Genomic DNA, 19,694 nt, shown 5'->3' on the forward strand with positions numbered 1-19,694 from the left:
CTCTTGATCCCATGCGGTGCCGTTCTCGCATAACAGGTTGCACACCCTAGTTATTCCATGGATATAAGTTTGGCCCAGTGGCCTTAGACTTCCAGTCCTTGGTATCCAATTATCACGGTGCACTTTTATTCTAGCACCATCCCCTATTCTCCAGATGAGTCCCTCTAGTAGCAGGTCCCTCCCATGTAGTATGCTTCTGAAGGTGAATGATCCACCACTCGGGCAAGTTGCATTAAGAATCGACCCCTCCACAAAATATCGTGCTTTTAGAACACGTGCACATAGTGTCTCCGGTTGCTTCAGCATTCTCCAGGCCTGCCTTGCGAGCATCGCTTGGTTGAAGGCTTCAGGGTCCCGAAAACCGAGTCCTCCCTCATGTTTCCTTGTACACATTTTATCCCAATCCAGTGCACCTTCTTCTTTCCATTAGCTTCCCCCCACTAGAAGTTTGATGAGATAGTTGAAAGATTCCTGCACATTTTCTTTGTTAGTTGGAAGCAACTCATGGTAAAAGCTGGTGTTGACTGAAGGCCTGACTTCACAAGAACCTCTCTGGCTGTTTTGGACAACCCTTGCCCCTTCCATCCTGTTACTTTTCCTCTTGCACACTCCCTGACATACCTGAAGGTACCATCCTTCGATTTGCCGACAATAGTTGGAAGCCCTAAATACCTCTCGGACAATGCTTCCGCTGATATACCGCTGACCCGATGCAACTCATCCTTGTTTGCTTTGGATATACCCTTGCCAAAAAAGATGGCAGATTTTTGGAGGTTTACTTTCTGACCTGAGGCCGCTTCATAGTCCTACAAAATAACTCGGAGTGCATCAAAGTTCTCTGCGGATCCCTCCAAGAATACCACACTGTCATCTGCAAACAAGAGGTGAGTGATAGTCAGTCCCCCACTCCCAAAGGAAACCCCCTTTATATCATTTTGCCTCTGTGCATTCTTTAGCATTGCTGAGAATCCCTCTACACAGAATAGGAAAAGATACGGGGAGAGCAGATCCCCTTGTCTAAGCCCACGAGATGGGAGAAACCCGTATGAGAGGCCACCATTTAACTTAACTGAAAAAGAAATTGTTCTGACACATCTCATGACCATCTTCGTCCAGTGACTAGAGAAGCCAATTTTCATCATCATTTGCTCAAGGAAATCCCACTCCACTCTATTGTAGGCTTTCATCATGTCTAGCTTCACGGCGCACAGAGGTTTCTTCTGCTTTCTCGTTCTGATAGCATGCACACATTCATAGGCCACCAAGACATTGTCCGTAATTAATCTGCCAGGTACGAATGCGCTTTGTTCCTCTGAGATCATGAAAGGTAAAACCACCTTTAGCCGGTTGGCCAGTGCTTTCGCGGCGATCTTATATAAAACATTGCATAAACTAATTGGGCGAAATTGTGAAAGAAGCTCCGGTGAGCTTACTTTCGGAATCATCACTATGACCGTATCGTTGAAACCCATCGGAGCTGCCTGGCTAGCAAGAAACTCGCGGATCGCCCCACACACGTCCTCTTTTAACAAAGCCCAGTGCTTTTGGTAGAACATGGCCGGAAGCCCGTCCGGTCCCGGTGCCTTCATGGGTCCCATCTGGAAGAGGGCAGCCTCTATTTCCTCGTCAGTGAATGGCTCACACAACTTGGCATTCATTGCTTCTGTAACTGCACCATCTATATGCTGCAACACTTTCTCCGAATCCCGCGAGCCTTCCAAAGTGAATAGCTGTTCATAGAACTGTGCCGCCATCGTCCTCATCCCATCATCATCCATGCACCTGGACCCGTCTTCTCCGATCAAAGATTTGACCGTATTCTTTCTCTTCCGGTGTGAGGACCGATTCTGAAAATACTTCGTGTTTTGATCCCCCTCCGTCAGCCAGTCAACCCGCGATCTTTGTTTGTACTAGATCTCCTCACGTTCATAGAGCTCGTGTAACTGGTCCACTATATCCTTCACCTCCTGTCTGTATCCTGATCGTGCAGCCCACTCTTTGGCCTCCACTATTTGCACTTTCAAGTGCGCAATCTGCTTTTTGATAGACCCAAAGACCTGGCGGCTCCATCTCTGCATGTCCCCGGACGTGGCCTTAATGCGGCTGCATGCGCCGGCAAGAGCACCAGCCTCATGATTGGTTGCAAGGGAAGCGGCCCATGCAGATGCCACCATCGTTTCGTATCCCTCATGCCGAGCCCATGCCACCTCAGAGACAAGAGGCCGCTGCCCTCCCGAGTGCTTCGCAGCCAGTGCCGCTTGCACCTTGACAACAATCGCCTGGTGATCCGATTCCTCGGTCATGACATTTACAACTTCGACTGCCGGGAAAAGCTATGCAAAGTCAGCGTTGCAGGTGGCCCGGTCCAATCTCACTTGCACGTTCTCGTTGCCATCTCTTTTGTTATCCCATGTGAATGGATATCCCGAGTAGCCTATATCCGCAAGCCCGCAGTCGGACAAGCATTCAGCGAAACTCTCCATTTGGCTCAAACACCTCAGGTTACCACCCAACTGCTCTTTCTGGAGAAGAGCCTCGTTGTAGTCCCCCGCACATAGCCATGGGAGATTATCCGGTGCTCGTAAGTACCGAAGTACATCCCAGGTCTCTTCCTATTCTCCACACATGGCTCCCCATAGATTCCAGTGAATCTAAAGGTGACACCATCCAGCACAACTTGGGCATCGATGTAGTATTGGCACCACGGCCTCACTGTCACATCCACATGTTCTCTCCACCATAACGCCAGCCCCCACTCTTGCCATTGCAGTTCACAACAACTCAATGCCTGAATCCTAGGCTCCACTTCAATCTCTCCATCGCTCCTGCTGTTTTTTTAGTTTCTGATAAAAAAACACCGTTGGGTTGTATGACCTAACCATGTCCTGTAATTCGCCTACTGTCGGGTCCAACCCCAACCCCCGACAGTTCCAGGCTAAGATGTTCATTGCTCCCGGCGGCCTTGCGCCCTAGCAGGGTCCGCCGATGTACCTTCACATTCGGTTAAACGTTCGAAAACTGATGCTGTCTTCTGCCTTGTGTCACGGATGAAAGAGTCATGCCCTTCCTGATTGTCCCCTCCCTCCTTTGGTTTCCACACCTGTCTTGGTCTCCTCTTTCTAGAGTGAGGAGGGACTTGGAAGCTGTCTCCCTTCCCCCCATGGTCTGCAGTGTTCTGCCTAGGTTTGCGAACATAATATCCTCTTCTCCTCTCATTAGGGTAATGCGGGGTATACCCATAGTTCATCTCTCTTTCTCTATTAGTTTCTCTATTAGCGTAAGCACCCTCCCATCGACGACGCTCAAAGAGAAGAAAAAAAAAGGCGTGCAACCACTCGTGTGCACGTACTACAGTTCGCCTCTCTCGCGTCCCCAGTGCCTACCCAAACCCCCCGTTTCCATCACGTGCACGCCTACTCCGCACGAACCGTGTACCCTAGCGCCCCACACCCTAAGCGCGGGCCCGCGCACCGCACACGTGGGGGTACCCTCCAAAGTGGGTACCCGTAGGATTCCACTTCCACGCAGCCTCCAAACGGATCGGGTGACCACACGCCGCGCCCGGCCCGCTCCGCCTGTCCAGTGTCGTTCGTTAGACTCGACTTAAATCGCCTCGGATCCTGCAAGGAGGAAAGGAATCCGAGCCGGGAGGCGCCCCCACCCCCACCCCCAACTTGCTCCCCCGCTCCCCCTCCTCCTCGGCGTCTCCTCCCATTCCGGCCCCGCCGCCGCGCACGAGGTGCGGCCGCCGGTGCCGCCATCGCGGGGGGAAAGAAGCCGCGGGCGCTCCCTCCCCGTCCTCTCGATCGGCTCGGTTCCGGGTCTTCTGTGACCGGAATGCGCCGCCGCTGTACGTCTCGTTTGCTGTCTCAGTCCCTCTGTTTCGGTTTTTGTTTTGTGCGTGTTTTTCGGTTTTGTCCGAGTGTCAGGAACCCGTTCTTCCTGACGCTGTTGCGTGTGTTGGGATGTCGGGCTGCCCAAAAAAACCTTGCGAGATAAATCTCGATCGGTTTCAGCGTGAACAGTTTTTTGTTACTGTGGGGAAAACAATTAGATGGATGTTACTGTGGATTTTAGGTTCGGAAATGCCAAGGCAAGTTCCGAGCAATCTTGTTCTTGGGCACGGTTTTTCTTAAGAAATATTTCCGCGCCCACACATGAAAAAACCAGTTCACTGATGAAGTTGCAGTTACATTTACAGATTCCTTAAGGATGGGCGTTTCGGAAGTCAGTTTGGGATGGGATTTTTTTTTTAACTATGAGATGGTTAAAACTAGTAGTAGATATGTAAAATTTCCGGACTTATGTCCTCTAAAATTATTGGCTAGTGGCCACTGGTAGTGGCGCTGACGGTTTGTGCGCTCTTTGCATACGGTTCAGAGGAATTATCTTGGTAGGAGCATGTGGATAGACGAATGATGTCAGGGCGCCAATGATCGTGTCATGATATGTGGAGCGTGGACCCAAATCCTTTTGTAAAGCTTATCTTGAGAAATACAGTTTGCATTATAAGTTGGTGTTTTTTGGAGAGAGTTGTTGATGACATCATGATCTTGTTTATGTCATAATAATACTATTAGGGCGTCTGTCGAACTGAACCAAGTGCTGCTACTACTCTTGGGTTTTTGTGACCATGGAGTTCTGTAGTAAGCCATCTAGGATTCAGCATGCAGCTCTGCACATTGCTGTGAATATTCTATCCTCCTTTTGTAATTTAGCGTGAAACAACTGTAGTATTTTAGTGACCAAAATAAGTGCTTGGATGGAGCGTTGTGGGCAGTTAGCTAAGCGCAACAATCAAAGATGAACATACTACTTGCAACTTAGTTGTTTCTTAGTTGCAGGAGTATAAATATATGCACTCTTTTATATTTTAGTATGATTTATTGGTTGTCTTGCTCATTTCTGTATATTTGATTGGGATTCCACGGTAGAGAGAGAATGTAATGGTACAGCGCACTCTTACGCCTTTTCTTGCACTCAGCACAGTCTACGACTGTAGTCTGATTAAAAAAAATCACAATAGGCTGTATCATTTGTTGCATTTTCTTGCTTATTAGTAATTTCTTGGCTTTCATTGTCCAGGTTATATTTCTTATTGATCTTTGCAATTCGTGGTCGCAGAACTACTCGACATCGACTTTTTTCATCTCGGTATTTAGTGACATCTCATTACATGGAGGAGTATTTAAGTAGGAGATCCAAAACAGCAATGGGGTTTCTCAGAAGAGGTTCTGGCATAAATCGAAGCCCTGAAGAGACAACCAGTCAGAACACTGATGTACAGGGAAGCACTTCAAGAGTCAATCCTATGAAAACCAGGCTGGCTGATAATCAGGAGAGACCAAGATACTTACATGGCTCATATAAATATGCAAGCTCAAATGTCATGTCTGGAAGCTCTTCCAAATTTCCTAAGAACTTTCCCCTTAGGAAATTTGGTGAGGAAAAGCGAAGGCAGACTTTGTTCGATGGGGCTGACGTTGCTGAAAGTAGTAGAAGAAAGTCCGATGCCAGGTATCTGGAGGGTAGTAAGAAACTCGTTATAGAGAATCAGAGTTCACATGCTCCACAGACTGAGACAGAAAGATTAACTGCCAAAGATGATGAACTGATAGCACCTGATCCTGAGGTTTCACATTCTGCTGGTTTTTCAGGTATGCATGCACGTACAGCTGAGTCCTTGGTAAGGAGTGCTTCACTAAGTTCTTGCTCTTCATTTAGTAATCAGCCTAGTATACCTAGAATTCCTATCGCTGGTGTGAAGCCATCAAATAGTCTTGTTAGTGGAGAACAGAGACGTGGACCACGTGGTCTTAAAAACCTTAGTTGCACTTCAGTCTCTGATGTTCTGCCATCTGGATGCTCGTCTGATTCTGTTCGTACCAGTAGCTTTGATGCTATGAGAAAGAGAACTTCTGATGGGGAAAGCTCTTCCAGATCAAGAGTCATATGTGATCCATCCAGTTTAGGTCATTCACATACAATATATCCTAGCATTAGTGGTCCTAGAATCAGAACTACCGAAGAATCAGTTCGGCAACAAACATTACGAAGCCGCAGTAGAAATATTCAGGATTCAGCAGTATCAGTAAGGACAAGACGGACTTCTCCTAGAGACACTAGGTTCAGGTTGTCTGAGGAAAGAGAGGATGCCATGTTTCATCTGAATGAGTCTACCGCAGGGAATCAACAGTCAGTTGGTGCTGATTTTTCTGTGGAAGAGGATTCTTCAGAAAGCTCCATAAGACCAGTTTCTGTGGAACTACCTCATGCAATTTACTCATCTAGTCGTCAGGGATCGAGTACTCGGACTGCCAGGAGAACATCAAGCTCTCGTTTTGAGCAAAGCCCCCCACAAACATTTCGCAGTCTGGCGAGGGAGAGAGGTGGACACAGACGCATAAACATGGAAGGCATTGCAGAGGTCCTTTTCCAAAACACTTTTTTATATTGTTCCAGTTGTATTGTTCTTGTAGATAGGTTTTATGTAGGATTAAATCCATCATTTTGATAATGATTTTGCTAAAGACTATGCACTATGACTATGGATGTGGTATAAGTGTTTTTTTCTCATGTATGTGTATGTAGGTATTGCTAGTGCTGGAGAGGATTGAACAAGAAGCTGAGCTTACTTATGAGGTTAGTTAGTTTGACGTCATGTTTGTAAATTTCTTGCCGTCTACCTTTTCGCTGAACATGGATAACATGTTAGCAGCAATTGCGGGTACTGGAGACAAATCTGTTACTTGGTGCCTTCGCCTCGCATGATCAGCATAGCGACATGCGGATGGATATTGACAACATGTCCTATGAGGTATTATTTTTGTCACGTCTAATTCTGACTAAAGGGATTCATTCATTACAGAAGTGTGTTTCTTTGGGGAACTCTTCTTCCCTCCCTTTATGATTTGCGTAAATTGTTCTGGTATGTATTCTATTCAAGGGGCATTTGTGTTTCCTTCTTCTGAACAGGAACTATTAGCATTAGAAGAGAGAATAGGATACGTAAGTACTGCTCTTTCTGAAGAACAGTTTGCAAAATGTATCAGAAGGCGTTTATATAGACCAGTTGCTGCAAAAGGAAACAGATCAGTCATAGATGACATCAAATGCAGCATATGCCAGGTAAACATGTACCAACTGGATCCTATTGCTTCTACATGGAATACAGTAAAATAAAAACCTTACAGTTACTGAATATTGTTTTGCATCTATCATTCTTAGAAAAAAATTTGCTATCAAGGTGGATATGTTGACTTTCTTGCGTTTAATGTCCTGATTAATCTTCTTGCATATAACAGAAAGAACGCTTTCAAAACCGCCATGATCCTCCTGTTAAAGAAAACGTCGTGATCCCACTATCCTAGTACCTGCTTTCTTTTTGCCATGTATATCCAAGTGTCTCATCATGAAAATGACCAGCTACTTTATTAGGTGTTTGGTTCTTGTCAATGCATTAAATACTGTTCATACTTAAGTTGGCATCATCCTTACTTCTCATTCCTTACAAATATTTCCACTGAACGAAGTTGTCGTCTGAGTCTGAATCTTCCTCCGGCAACAACGCCAATTATCTCCCTGTCTGCTGTGCAAAATAGTCCGATAGGCTAACGGGGACTACCTAACTGATTTTTATCTAAAGAAAAGGGTAGGATTATTAGTTGACCTGTAAACGCTTGCTGAAATGGAAATGGGTTTGCTGTTCTTGTTCCAGGAGGAGTTCGTGAAGAGCGAAGAGGTTGGCAGGTTGCCGTGTGAGCACCAGTACCATGTGTGCTGCATTCGCCAGTGGCTCCTGCAGAAGAACTGGTGCCCAGTCTGTAAAACTCCAGCGCTGCCCTCTCTGAACTGAACTGAACATCCTGTAGGAGCTGAGGTCTCAAACCTGTAAATAAATTACTATGTGATGTTAAGTAGTCGTGGTTCGTGGACCTGTGAATAATCTTGGTTGGGCTCACTCCAGTTTGTGAATGTCGAAATGGATTGTGTCCTGTGAACGCTGCAGTTTGTGAATCTCAGACTGTTATTATGAGTTGCACTGAAGATAGAGCTTTGCCAACAGGGGCGGAGCCAGAAAATTTGGCCGATGGGTTCACTCAGTACCTCATTGTAAGGATTTAATATGGGTTAATTAAGTGTAGCGTTCAATTTCATACTAACTTACAATAGGGGCACGTCACTTAAAAGACATGTGGCGAGTAGAAATATGATATCGATTATCACATATGGTGGTTACATATAGAAGTGGAGAGTGCAAGACATACTGATTGTGTGAAATTATAAAATCCCTTGTTGACATATTATAAATAGAGCAGCACCAAAATAACTTCATAGCTTCAAGTGCAGCTTCTCATCTTCCTAAAATATATTGGAGAAAATGACAAGTTACTTTGACAAGTTCAAAATAAATACCATCAAGTCAAAGAGGCATATAAACAAAAGTGATTTTAAGCCTGATTCGATTCTGGGTATTTTGGAAGATCAGTTTACTTATCATGGGCAACCTAAATTGATTGATCTTGATTAATCAAAGCATCACTTTTTTTACCGTTATATTATGAAAGCTATTAACATTACCTTTACCCACATGGGTATTTTGTCCCTTTTTTGTTCCAATTGCTCCAACCTTTAGTTGCAAGTGCATCACTCCCAGCTTATCTCTCATTGTAATCACTAAATCCGATCAGGCAGATCATATGGCAGATCATCTAAACTAATTTCTCTATGCATAGAAAGCCTTGGGATTATCTGGATCTGATGCATAGAGAAATTAGTTTAGATGATCTGCCTGATCGGATTTAGTGTAGATCTGATCATATGGCAGATCATCTGAACCCAACACCTACAAGCTGGCTCCGCCGCTGTTTGCCAATCGAGTGCTAGTTTGAACCGTCAACAAAAAGCACACGCCAAATCGACCGGCTATATAGGTTGCTTAGGCACATTTGGGTGACCTGGACGCTGAGCTAGGTGACTTGGGGCAGGTCAACATTTGGCAAGTAGAATAGGGCTAATCAAGTCCTCCCTCCGGACGAGAATGTAAGTGAAATTTAGATTGTTAATTTAACTAGCAAAACATGTACAATATGTCGTAAAAACATTTGTTTAGAAACTTCATTCGATTGATAAATCTCAATATATAGGTACAATGCCCATCACAAACACTAGCCTAGCCCCGCCGCTGGCCAATCCGGCCACGGTGGCCACCGCCGACCACACTCCCCGGCTAAAGATATCTAACATGCCTCTGTCCCTAGGAACGTGATGCTTAGGTGCGAGGGGAAACACAAGCAGGAGATCGAGAAAAGAAATCATACGGATTGCAACCTACATATGAAGAATCTGCTTCATTGTTCCCACCATCTATATCAGATGTTTAATAAGAATAGGAATCGAATAAGCTGCTTATTGACGGAGGAAGCAATTGAAAACAAAGGAAGGGTGATGCTTGTTAAACAAAGCTGCGGCGGCCACCTAGCTTCTACCCTCAGCCACTTCTAGTCTCCTTGGCAAGTCATGTTGCTGTCAGATCTTCGTTTTGAGAGAGGGCACGCTTTCGAAGACCGCATCTGGCGTTCTCTGCATCCTCCAATCAACTTCACGACAGAAAATGGGCAGAGGGAATTCTTTCTGGTGGTTGAGTTTACAAGATCCAAGATCCACCTCACAGAGGAATCAGTAGGTACAATTCTTCTCTCTTGCTTTGGAGGACAAGCCTCACTCTTCAAAGTTCAGAAAATTCGTGATTCATTGTTCAAGTTCTCGGTATCCTCCATCAACGTTGGTTTTGCTATCTACAATGGGGGGAACATCTCGCTGCCTGAATTCAACCTAGCTTTCTCCTCTGGGGTCCAAATGGGCCAAAGCATCAATCACTGCCAGATCCTGAGCAAAATGATGGTTGGATGGTAATCTCTCGTTCAAGGAATCAAAATTCATATCCAGATGCTGTTCGAGCCCCAAGGTATTATCATGCTAGAAATAGTCATCAGAATCAAAGAAATAACAAAGCTACATCAATGATAGAAGTTACAACTGTCTTTGACAGGCTTCAATTCCCAACTGATGGCAATAATGACGCGGGAATTTTGCCAATTCAAAACAGAGCGGGTGCTGAAATAGGTAATACTAACACCTCAAGGCCCAGTAAAGCCCAGTCAAAAGCCTTCTGCATTCGGTGTCTCCTAGTGGGCCATGAGAGACCGGCCTGCAAAAACAAAATTCGATGCCGTAATTGTAAAGAGTGGGGCCACATTGCCAGTGACCGTCGATCAGCCTTCCGCTCCCTTGCTACGTCAAATGCCTGTTCGCCTCAGTATCTGCTCCTCCTGCTGCAAACCCTGTTAATGGTGCGATTGTGGTGCCTTCTTCGAGGAATGCTATCGTTGTTTTCAACAATCAAGATCCTAGAGTTACTCCCTACCTAACAATCCAGATAGAACAGAAGTTTAGGCCTCTAGCTCGACCACACTTCCCCCTCCACCTCCTTTGACAGCCAGCAGATTACTCCAATCCATAGAAGTGAGAGGTGAGCTCGTCGCGCATGCCATGGAAAACTTCCCCTTTGACCCCACGCCATTCCTGCCACCGCATCATCAAGCTATCCATGTGGAAGGGAGGCCAGCCAGGGTGCAGGTCATCATGGAGCCAACCATTTCGCGTCATGAAGATTGGGCAATCGCCACCATAGTGCCCATGCCAAATCAACATGTACTATTCCCCAATTTTTATCACTCAAGTTAAACACCTCGCTTTCCAAGAGATCTGTCTTTGCCCCTTTGGTCAAGCATATGTCAGATTGAGAACACCCTTTGATAGAGATACTCTGGTTCTCCAAAGCCCACATGTTTATGGAGATGTGCACATAATTTCCCAAAGGCATAATCAAGGCATGAACTTGAGAAACCTAGCGCTTAACAGAGACATCTGGGCATTGCTGGTTGGTTTCACATTTGATAAGAGAGAGATCCATGAGCTTGCAAATACTATGAAGCTTTGTGAAAATGTTACTCTGGGACAGAGCTAGGAGCACTCAGGCAGCTCTAATGGTAAAAATCAGGGTGGAAGCAATGAGAGATGTACCCATTAGCATTGTAGTGGGAATTTGATGATCCCAACTCTAAATCTTGGACAGTGCCAGTTGTGATAGTTCAGCAGGAGATGTTGGGGGGAGGACCACCTGATGGAGAACCAATCCCAGTTGATGGCAACCCACATCCATAGCCAGCAAACCCTTTCCATCACCCAAACCAGTGAAATCATTTTGTGGGACCAATTCAGCAACATCAAGCACAAGACATCATGGCAAAAAACCAACCAAACTTTCATCAACAAGCTATGCAACATCTGGATGATGAAGAGGAGCTAGAGGAAGATACTCAACTTCCTGGATGGGGGCACTGGGCTATGCCAACAGAGGATGATGATTTAATTGTTCAAGACCTATAGGATGGAGAATTCATGGAACTTCCTGATCTTCTACAACCACTAGATGAACAACATATGCAGGAAGAACTCGCGGAGATGGACCTCCACAGTGACTTGACTTTATCTGTAGGGTCAAATGGTGTTGAAGTTGGAAATCAAGTTGAAGCAGCTAATCAGAATTTGGAGGGAAATGCCAATTTGAACCAAGTGGGCCAGGACTAGGATATCTTTAATGGCCTACTTGACCTCAACTTGCTATTTGGGCCCATTCAAGCCCATCAACCTATTTTGCAGGAACAGTTGCCTCCAGAACAACTACCTGCACCTCCAGCACAAGCTGATCTGTTTGAGTTCATCAGTCTGATGCCCCCAGCACAACAATTGAATATTGTAGAAATTGATCTAAATCAAGCCTTGCCTAACTCACCCTCACAGAATGAATTTCTCAGCAGTCAAGTCCAACCTCAGGAGCCCATCTTGTCAGCAGCAGATAACTTACAAAGGGATCTTTATGAGGAAGAGGGATCTTTTTTTAATGTCAACTTAGGTGATGAGATGACCCTGTTATCCAGCTTGCTTCTCCAACTGAATATCTGCTTGCTCTTGAGAAAGATGATAACCACGATATCATAGTTGATAAGGAAATTGAAATCCTAGAATGCAACTCAGATGCTACCTCCAAGCCAACCTCAGAAACAACAAGTAATGATGATACAAAAATTAATTCATCCTCAGACTGTTCTACACCACCAGATTTTGATGTCAAAGGAAAATATCTGTCTAACCGATGATGACTCTCATGCAGATACAATAGGGAAGGGGCATGCAAGTTGGTTAGCCTGGGAACAACATTTTTCACATGATATTGGAGGAACTCCCGCAATTCAGGTACCATTAGATTGGGTAGACTTTATTTGTGCTACACTAGCGACACCTGATAAATTTGACTGGGCTAAAATGTTCCTCCAATCACCTATGTGACATATAATTAGAGAGGAAGCTCACATTTAGATTATTTTAACTTCTCCATCCCTGAATTTTGCCCTGTAACTGAAGCACCTACCTGCTCTTAGGTGCAAAATGCTGGAGGAGATGGTGGCTCAGACAAAACAGATGTTTCAGAGGAGATAACTTTCAGTAGCCCTGCTACACAACTCAAAGGTAGTAATGTGAAGTAGTCGTGGTTCTTGAACATGTGAATAATCTTGGCCGGGCTCACTCCAATTCGTGAATATCAAAATGGACTGTGCCCTGTGAAGGCTCCAGTTTGTAAATTTCAGACTGTTATTATGAACTCCGGCTTTGCCCAATTTAGAAATTTTTGCCGATCAAGTGCTAGTTTGAACCGTCAACAAAAAGGGACATGCCACCCGCAAAAAAACAAACAAAAAAACAAAAAGGCACACGCCAAGTTGACTAGCTATAGGTTGCCTACGCACATTAGGGTGACCTGGACACTGAGCTAGGGGACTTGGGGCAGGTCAACATTTGGCAAGCAGAGTAGGGTAGATCTAAGTACTCCCTCCGACTGAGAAATGCAACTGAGATTTGGATATAGTTTAACTAGCAAAGCATAAACAATATGCTATAAAACATATATATACATTTAGAAACTTTATCCGACGATCAATCTAACTGTACATATTTTATGACATACATTTTCGCCAATAAAATCAAAGACCCAAAAACACGTGCCTAAATTATATTCCCATTCGAAGGTAGTAGCGGAAAAAATGGCTTACTCTATGCAGATGGTGGTAATCTTACTCTTGGATAATAATATGAAGCTAAACGCCCAAATCCTAACTGGGGCAACCATTATGTTAGTCACTAACTCGCTATGGCTATGTTAAGTGATAAGCTTCTCTTTTTTGACTAAAAGAAACATACTTCTCTATTGTAGGTAACGTTGACTCTGTATGTGGTCCTTGATTTAATATTTGATGAGTACAATGGTTTAGTATTCAAACCAGACTCCCATCGCCTTATTTTCTTTCATGAATACACAATATTGTGTATCATTTCGTTGATAAGTAATGAGTGAAATAACAATAAGGTGCAATTGGCAAAACCACATAACTAGGGTAACATGGATGCTATAGGTTGCTTATGCACTCTACGGTGATGTGGACACTGAATCAGGCGACTTGGGACAAGTCAACATTGATGCTGACCTTCTCGTCATATTAGTACAACGAGTCTAGCGAGGCCGCTCCTCCAGCTCCCTCGCGCCGCTGGCCGCTCTGACCGCGGCTACCACCAGATACGACCATTATAGCCCCTTGTTCCTTCCCCAACCACCCCGCGTCTCCTCGTTGGTGCCTCTCTCTGCCCGCTGGGGGCTCACTTCGATCCGGTGGCCTTTCGCAGCCCTCTTCCCCGTGGTCCGCTGCCTCGATGGCTGCGGCGTTAGATCCAGCCTCGACGCCACAAATCCTGTAGCGCAGAGGGTCGTCCAAGGATGGTGCTCAGTTCGGACCGCCAGATCTTTGCCCATCCCCTCGCGACGGGCCGCCGCGCCTTAAATCCATTGTAGTTTTCCCTCCCTCCCCAGTCAATGTTTCCCTTTCGGGCCAGGCCGGATCGACGGAGGAGGGATGGACGGAGGTCCATTCCCGAAAGAACAAGAGGGTGTGCTCTCATTCGATGGATCGAGGAGGGCGTGCCTCGATCCTGCGCTCGAAACAGTGCGAGCACGGGGTGGGACGCCTTCTTAAGCAAGTTCAAGGGGAAGTGCTTCTGCTACCTCAGCAAACGCCACCGCCGTGCAGATTGCCGTGATCCCCTCTGCTGCATCATTTGCAAGCGCGCTGGGCATTTAGGCAAGGAGTGCCCGCAAAACCCAAGGAACAGGGGCCCAGGCGAGGCTTCCTGTGCTCGGTTGAAGCCTACGGCTGCGGCAAGAGCTCCGGTGAAAGACCGACTTGTCTTCCCGCCGCCGCCTTCTTCTGCGCCCATGGATAGCCTCCCCCTCCGCGACCCGACCAGGCGGCCACGAGAGAGCAACAAGGTGATCGTGGCCTCCCCGGTGCTGAAGATCGAGGAGCACATCCTGCGTCAACACGCCGTCACCCTCACTGCCGCGGACAGCTCGCACTCCACCAACCCTGCAACCGTTGGCAGGGTCATCTTCGAGCTGCTGTCCACCCCGCCGCACCAGCTCCGCGTCACCTCCAGCCAGACAGAGGCCTTCATTATCCACTTTGTCCTCCCTGCGCATCGGGACAATGCCATGCGCCGCGATGTCATCAAGGTCGAGGGCTGCAAGTACTTCATCAGGGCCTGGCATGAGGAGGACCATGTTGCGCTCCTCAAGTTCAACCACCATGTGCACGTTGTTGTGGAAGACCTGGTGATGCAGTTCTGGTCCTTGCTAGGCGCCGAGGAGGCCCTTGACAATGTTGTCCACGTTGATCGGCTGGACACGCGCACGCTGGAGAGGGGCCACACCAAGACCTTCGCTTGCTGGCTCTGGGTCTAGGATGTGGCCCACATACCGACCAAGCATGCTCTCTAGGTGCTCAAGCGGGGCGCTGGTCGGGCAGATGAGATCATAGGCCTCGTGCCCACTGATCATCCCATTCCTTTGCCGCCTGGTGGTCGGCTCTACGACCTGCTAATCGACGTCGACCAGCTGGAGGACTGGACCCCTATGTCGCCGCCCTCCTCTCACTCAGGCCAGAGTGGTCTGCCCTCCTCGGACGAGGACGATGACCGCCCTCTCCCGTGCTTTGAGCCTGGCACGTGGGTTGCTCTTGTTGAAGACGGCCAAGGCAGGGCTAGCAGCAGCGCGCCGCCCATCGGGGTTGCGGGTTATGGACCCTTGCTGGGGGCAGCGGTAGAGATCAGGAAGATGGTGGCAGCAGTGGCAGCTCGGGCCAGTCCTGGAGGGTCCGTCTTCTCGGCCGTGGATGCCATGCTAGGGGAAACGATGCGAACATCGTCAAGAATGCACACCGCCAACACAGTAGAACTCCGGCGGGGTGGCACCATGCATCTGGGAGCCGCGGGTGCACTGAAGCTGGGAAGGACATTGGTGCGCCGGTGCTGCGCGCCACTCCACCCCTTCCCCTCTGCCCGGTGCCCACCCCGCAGGTCGAGGAGGACCCGATGGCCCAATTCTTCTCCTTCTTCGACTCCGGCCGCGCCCTCTCCCCGCCCCCGCACACGGACTGCATGCAACTAGAGATGGAGGCTGCCATGATCGAAGCCCTGGGCACACCTCTTGCTTTTGAAAATGGCAGCCTCTCCCATCCTCGTTAGGACGCCGGGCCTACCGAGTTGGAAAGCCCGGAGATGCTGCCGTTCCTGCTGCCCTGCATCAACTCCCTCATGGCAGCCACGATGAGCTTTCAGATGGAGGCAGTTACCCAGAGGGTGGGTGCAATTCAAATTGGCAATGTCTAGGAGCACGCAGCCGAGCTATTTGCCATGGTGCCCCCGGTCCTCCCAAGCCAGCTGCCTCATCCTCGTCACTCTGCCCCGCCCAAGTCTATAGCCACCTCAGCACCCTCCCGCCGTAGTGCACGTCAGGCGGCAGCGGGCTGTTCTGCACCTCATCCAGGAGCTGGGGGAGCTTGGTCCAAAAGACGAGATGACTCCAAAGGCGGCAGCACAACTCATGAAGGTGACATTGCCATGATAGCAAAGCTCACAAGCCTCTACCATGACGCCCTCAAGATTGCTGCGGGCATGGCGGGGCTTGCTGAGGCCGAGGAAATTATGCAGGGTTAATCATGTTAGTGGTAGTTTATGTAGTTATGCTCCGCCAGCGGCTGGTCTTCCATCAGTTCGAGTTAGGATTAGTGTTAATGTGTAGTTCTTCGGTGCCGTGGCTTGTTCTTCGACGATGGGGTTTTGGGTACGTTGGTGGCCATCGTTGCCCCCTAGCGTGTTGTGTGGTGTACACGTCCCCTTTTAATTATCAACTTCAGTTGGCGGAGCAATCTCTGGTTCCTTGATGAGTGACATCAACCTGAAATTCATGTCCTGGAATGTGCAAGGCTTGAACTGCCCAGCTAAGTGTACTGTGATTAGCGACACTGCCTCCGCGCATAGTGTAGTCATGCTTTGCTTGCAAGAAACTAAGATAGAATCCTGATCGGCGGCTTTAGAAACAGAGGTAGGAGGACATACGCTGCAGGGATGCGTGGTGCTGCCGGCGATCGGCACTAGAGGAGGCGCAACGATCTTCTGGGACAATACCTTAGTTGGCGTAGTTTCTCATGGGTTAGGTAGTTTCTCGATCACCGCTAGGGTAGAGGAACTCCACTCCGGGCTTCACTTCTGGATGACTACCGTGTATGGACCGACGGATGACACGCAGAAAGACAGCTTCCTCGCTGAGCTTGCGGTAGCTGCACCACCTGCGAGTGAACCTTGGATGATAAATGGAGATTTAAACATGATCCATTAGGCAAGAGACAAAAACAACTCAAATATCAATAGAAGGATGATTGGGAAATTTCGTAGGGCCATTGATCTGGCGGGGCTGAAGGAGATCAAATGCAAAAACCGTAGATTTACTTGGAGCAATGAAAGGGAGGATCCTACACTCTACAACATCGATAAAATTTTCTACAACGCATAGTGGGAAGAGTTTCGCCCAGAGCACTTGGTGGTGGCGGCCTCCACCTCCTTATCAGATCACTGTTCGCTAGTTCTTGCTAGTGTTGACATGCCTTTCAGCAAGGCATGTTTTAGATTTGAAAATTTCTGGCCAAAGTTCCCTCATTTTATAGACTATTCTTCACGCTTGGCAAAGGCCGGTGCCGCACGACTGCCCTTTCATTGGAATCAAAAGGAAACTTGAGAGGGTAGCGACTAATCTGAAGATCTAGAGCAAGGCCACTTTCGGGAAAGCAAAAATGCAGCTCCACATTGCAAATGAAGTTATCCTCCTCCTCGACATGGCGCAAGAAAACAGGAGGTTATCGGCAGCAGAATTCAACCTGAGAAAGAAGCTTAAACTCAAAGTTCTTGGTTTGGCTGCCATTGAGAGGGCCAGAAAGAGGCAGGCATCCCGGATCACCTGGCTGCAAGCGGGGGATGCAAACACCAAACTGTTCCATGCTAAGATGAAATCGAGAAGAAGGAAGAACTTCATCCACTCTCTCTCAGTTGGCAACAAAGAAGTATTTGATCATGGAGAAAAGGAGAAGATCATACATGATCACTTTGCTGAGTCCTTGGGAAAACATGAGGCACGTCACAATGCTCCGGAAAGTGTGTTATATCGACTAGAGGGGGAGGGGGGTGAATAGGCGATTTTTACAAATTCTTCACTGAGGAAATTCTCAGTGAGGAATTTCCTAAGCAATGAAACACTAGCAGCGGAATAAGTACTCAGGTACAAGCATAATAGAGCAGTAGCACAGTCATCATGATGAAATGAAATATACACAGAGGATAGAAAGCGTGAAAACAGGATAAGCAGGCAGAAGACAAAGTGATTGAAGAAATAGGATTGAGGAAATTGAGAAAGTCTTCAGTCAAAGTCTTCAAACAGTAACAATCAGGTTCATCAACACATGAATGAAGAAATGAAAGGGTTGAGGAGATAGAACCAGTAGCTTGGTGAAGACGATGATTTGGTAGATCAGTTCCAACTGTTGTGACAGTTGTTCGTATGGTTGGAGCGGCTAGGTATTTAAACTTGAGGACACACAGTCCCGGACACACATTCCTCACCGTATTCTCCTTGAGCTAAAGTCACACAGACCTCGCCCAATCACTCATGGTAAGTCTTCAGGTGACTTCCAAATCTTCGCAAACTCGGTCACTTGGCGATCCACAATTCCTCTTGGATGCTCTAGACCATGACGCCTAACCGTCTAGAGGAAGCACATTCCTCAAAGGTAACAAGCATCGGTTCCACATAGGAACAATCTCTTTAGTGATGCTCAATCATTTTGGGTTGTAGGTGTTTGGGTTTGGGTTTTCCTCACTGATGATTTTTGCTCAAAGTCCTCGAAGGATGGGATGCTCTCAATGGCAAGTGTCAGTTTCTCTCGGAGAAACCAACCAGCTAGTGGTTGAAGGGGGCGGCTATTTATAGCCTAGGGAGCAACCCGACATGATAAGACATAAATGCCCTTCAATGATATGACCGTTATGTGGATAAGAAATTTGAGACAGCTGGCGCGTAGCACAACAATGGTCAGAAATTTGAGCTCTCAAATTCCTCAGGGCTATCATGTTCCTCACTTGTAGGCAATCCGAACTGGCGAATTCCTAACTCCTTCACTACTACAGGATGCTGCTAACGCGACACTACGATCAGAGATCCTTCGGGAAACTGTGTGTGATGCAATAATCGCAAACGGTGGTGTAAGAGAACCGTAAAAAATGTGCAATACATTTGCAATGATGGATGCATCAAACACGGTTTAGATTTTAGTTGCGTGTGCGATGCACGACATATGGTTCAGTTCAATGAACTATTTGCGATGAGGAGGAACAAAATAAACAGACAGCCAGATGAAGGCGTGTGCGATACACAACATACGATTCACTCGGATTAACTGTTTGTGATGAGGCGGAACAACAGAAACAAACAACTAGATAAAAGTGTGTGCGATTGAGGGCATATGCTTCAGAAGGATTATCTGTTTGCGATTAGGCAGCAGAATAGAAATGGTCAGCCAGATCAAAGGTGTGTGCGATTGATGGCATACACTTCATGCAGATGAGCTGTTTGCGATTAGCCACAACAAACAGAAATAGTTAGACAGATCAACGTGTGTGCGCTAGACGGGCACACATTCTAATTAAAAGAAGTGTGCGGGATGGTAATAACGAGCGCGCACGATTCTTGGAACAAGACGTGTGCTGACATTGCCTATTGCGGTGCACCAAACGCCACGTACGTGGCCGATAAAGCGTGCCCACGTTACGCCGTCCTGGAATAGTGCCGCACTTAGAAATTATAGAACCGTCAATTTTGAGCCTTCTTCCTCTCACCTTCCAAATTGCAAACCCGCTCACATCGATCAAAACCTAAACGATTTCCCACTTAGGAGCGTATTAGTACTCGGTTATAAATACTGTACTATGCCAAGATGACTGCACATTCCTTCGTCAACTCCTCATCCACAAAAGCAAACAAGTCATTCAGCATTGTTCTCTTGCATCTGCCATGGACAGATTGAGTTCTCGGTCGAGAGATTACCACCATGGAGAGGCGAGCATGGAAGCGGAAGCATGAGAGATGTCCCTCTTAGCGACGAAAGCAGCCGACATGTCCTGCCATGCCGCCGAAACAG

At 47.2% G+C, this 19,694-nt stretch overlaps 1 protein-coding gene and 1 pseudogene across 1 annotated transcript; both read left to right on the forward strand.

The window, feature by feature from the left end:
* The first annotated feature begins 3,642 nt into the window (after window positions 1–3,642).
* Window positions 3,643–8,035, forward strand: LOC123136313 (E3 ubiquitin-protein ligase RLIM). The gene is made up of 6 exons (XM_044555665.1): window positions 3,643–3,850; window positions 5,086–6,427; window positions 6,592–6,642; window positions 6,719–6,817; window positions 6,976–7,128; window positions 7,718–8,035. The coding sequence occupies exons 2-6, from the start codon at window positions 5,177–5,179 to the stop codon at window positions 7,853–7,855; spliced, it is 1,692 nt and encodes a 563-aa protein (XP_044411600.1). The 5' UTR covers window positions 3,643–3,850; window positions 5,086–5,176; the 3' UTR covers window positions 7,856–8,035.
* Window positions 8,036–14,785: 6,750 nt separating this feature from the next.
* On the forward strand, window positions 14,786–15,953 carry LOC123139017 (uncharacterized; annotated as a pseudogene).
* The last annotated feature ends 3,741 nt before the right edge of the window (window positions 15,954–19,694 follow it).

The sequence above is a fragment of the Triticum aestivum genome, chromosome 6B (assembly GCF_018294505.1).
Source record: "Triticum aestivum cultivar Chinese Spring chromosome 6B, IWGSC CS RefSeq v2.1, whole genome shotgun sequence".
Taxonomy (NCBI): domain Eukaryota; kingdom Viridiplantae; phylum Streptophyta; class Magnoliopsida; order Poales; family Poaceae; genus Triticum; species Triticum aestivum.

Excerpts from the sequence above, each read along its gene's own strand:
- LOC123136313 (XM_044555665.1), top strand. The coding sequence starts at position 5,177 with ATGGAGGAGTATTTAAGTAGGAGATCCAAAACAGCAATGGGGTTTCTC. Across the intron at positions 6,428-6,591 it reads ACATGGAAGGCATTGCAGAG|GTATTGCTAGTGCTGGAGAG; the intron begins GTCCTTTTCCAA and ends ATGTGTATGTAG. Across the intron at positions 7,129-7,717 it reads TCAAATGCAGCATATGCCAG|GAGGAGTTCGTGAAGAGCGA; the intron begins GTAAACATGTAC and ends TTCTTGTTCCAG.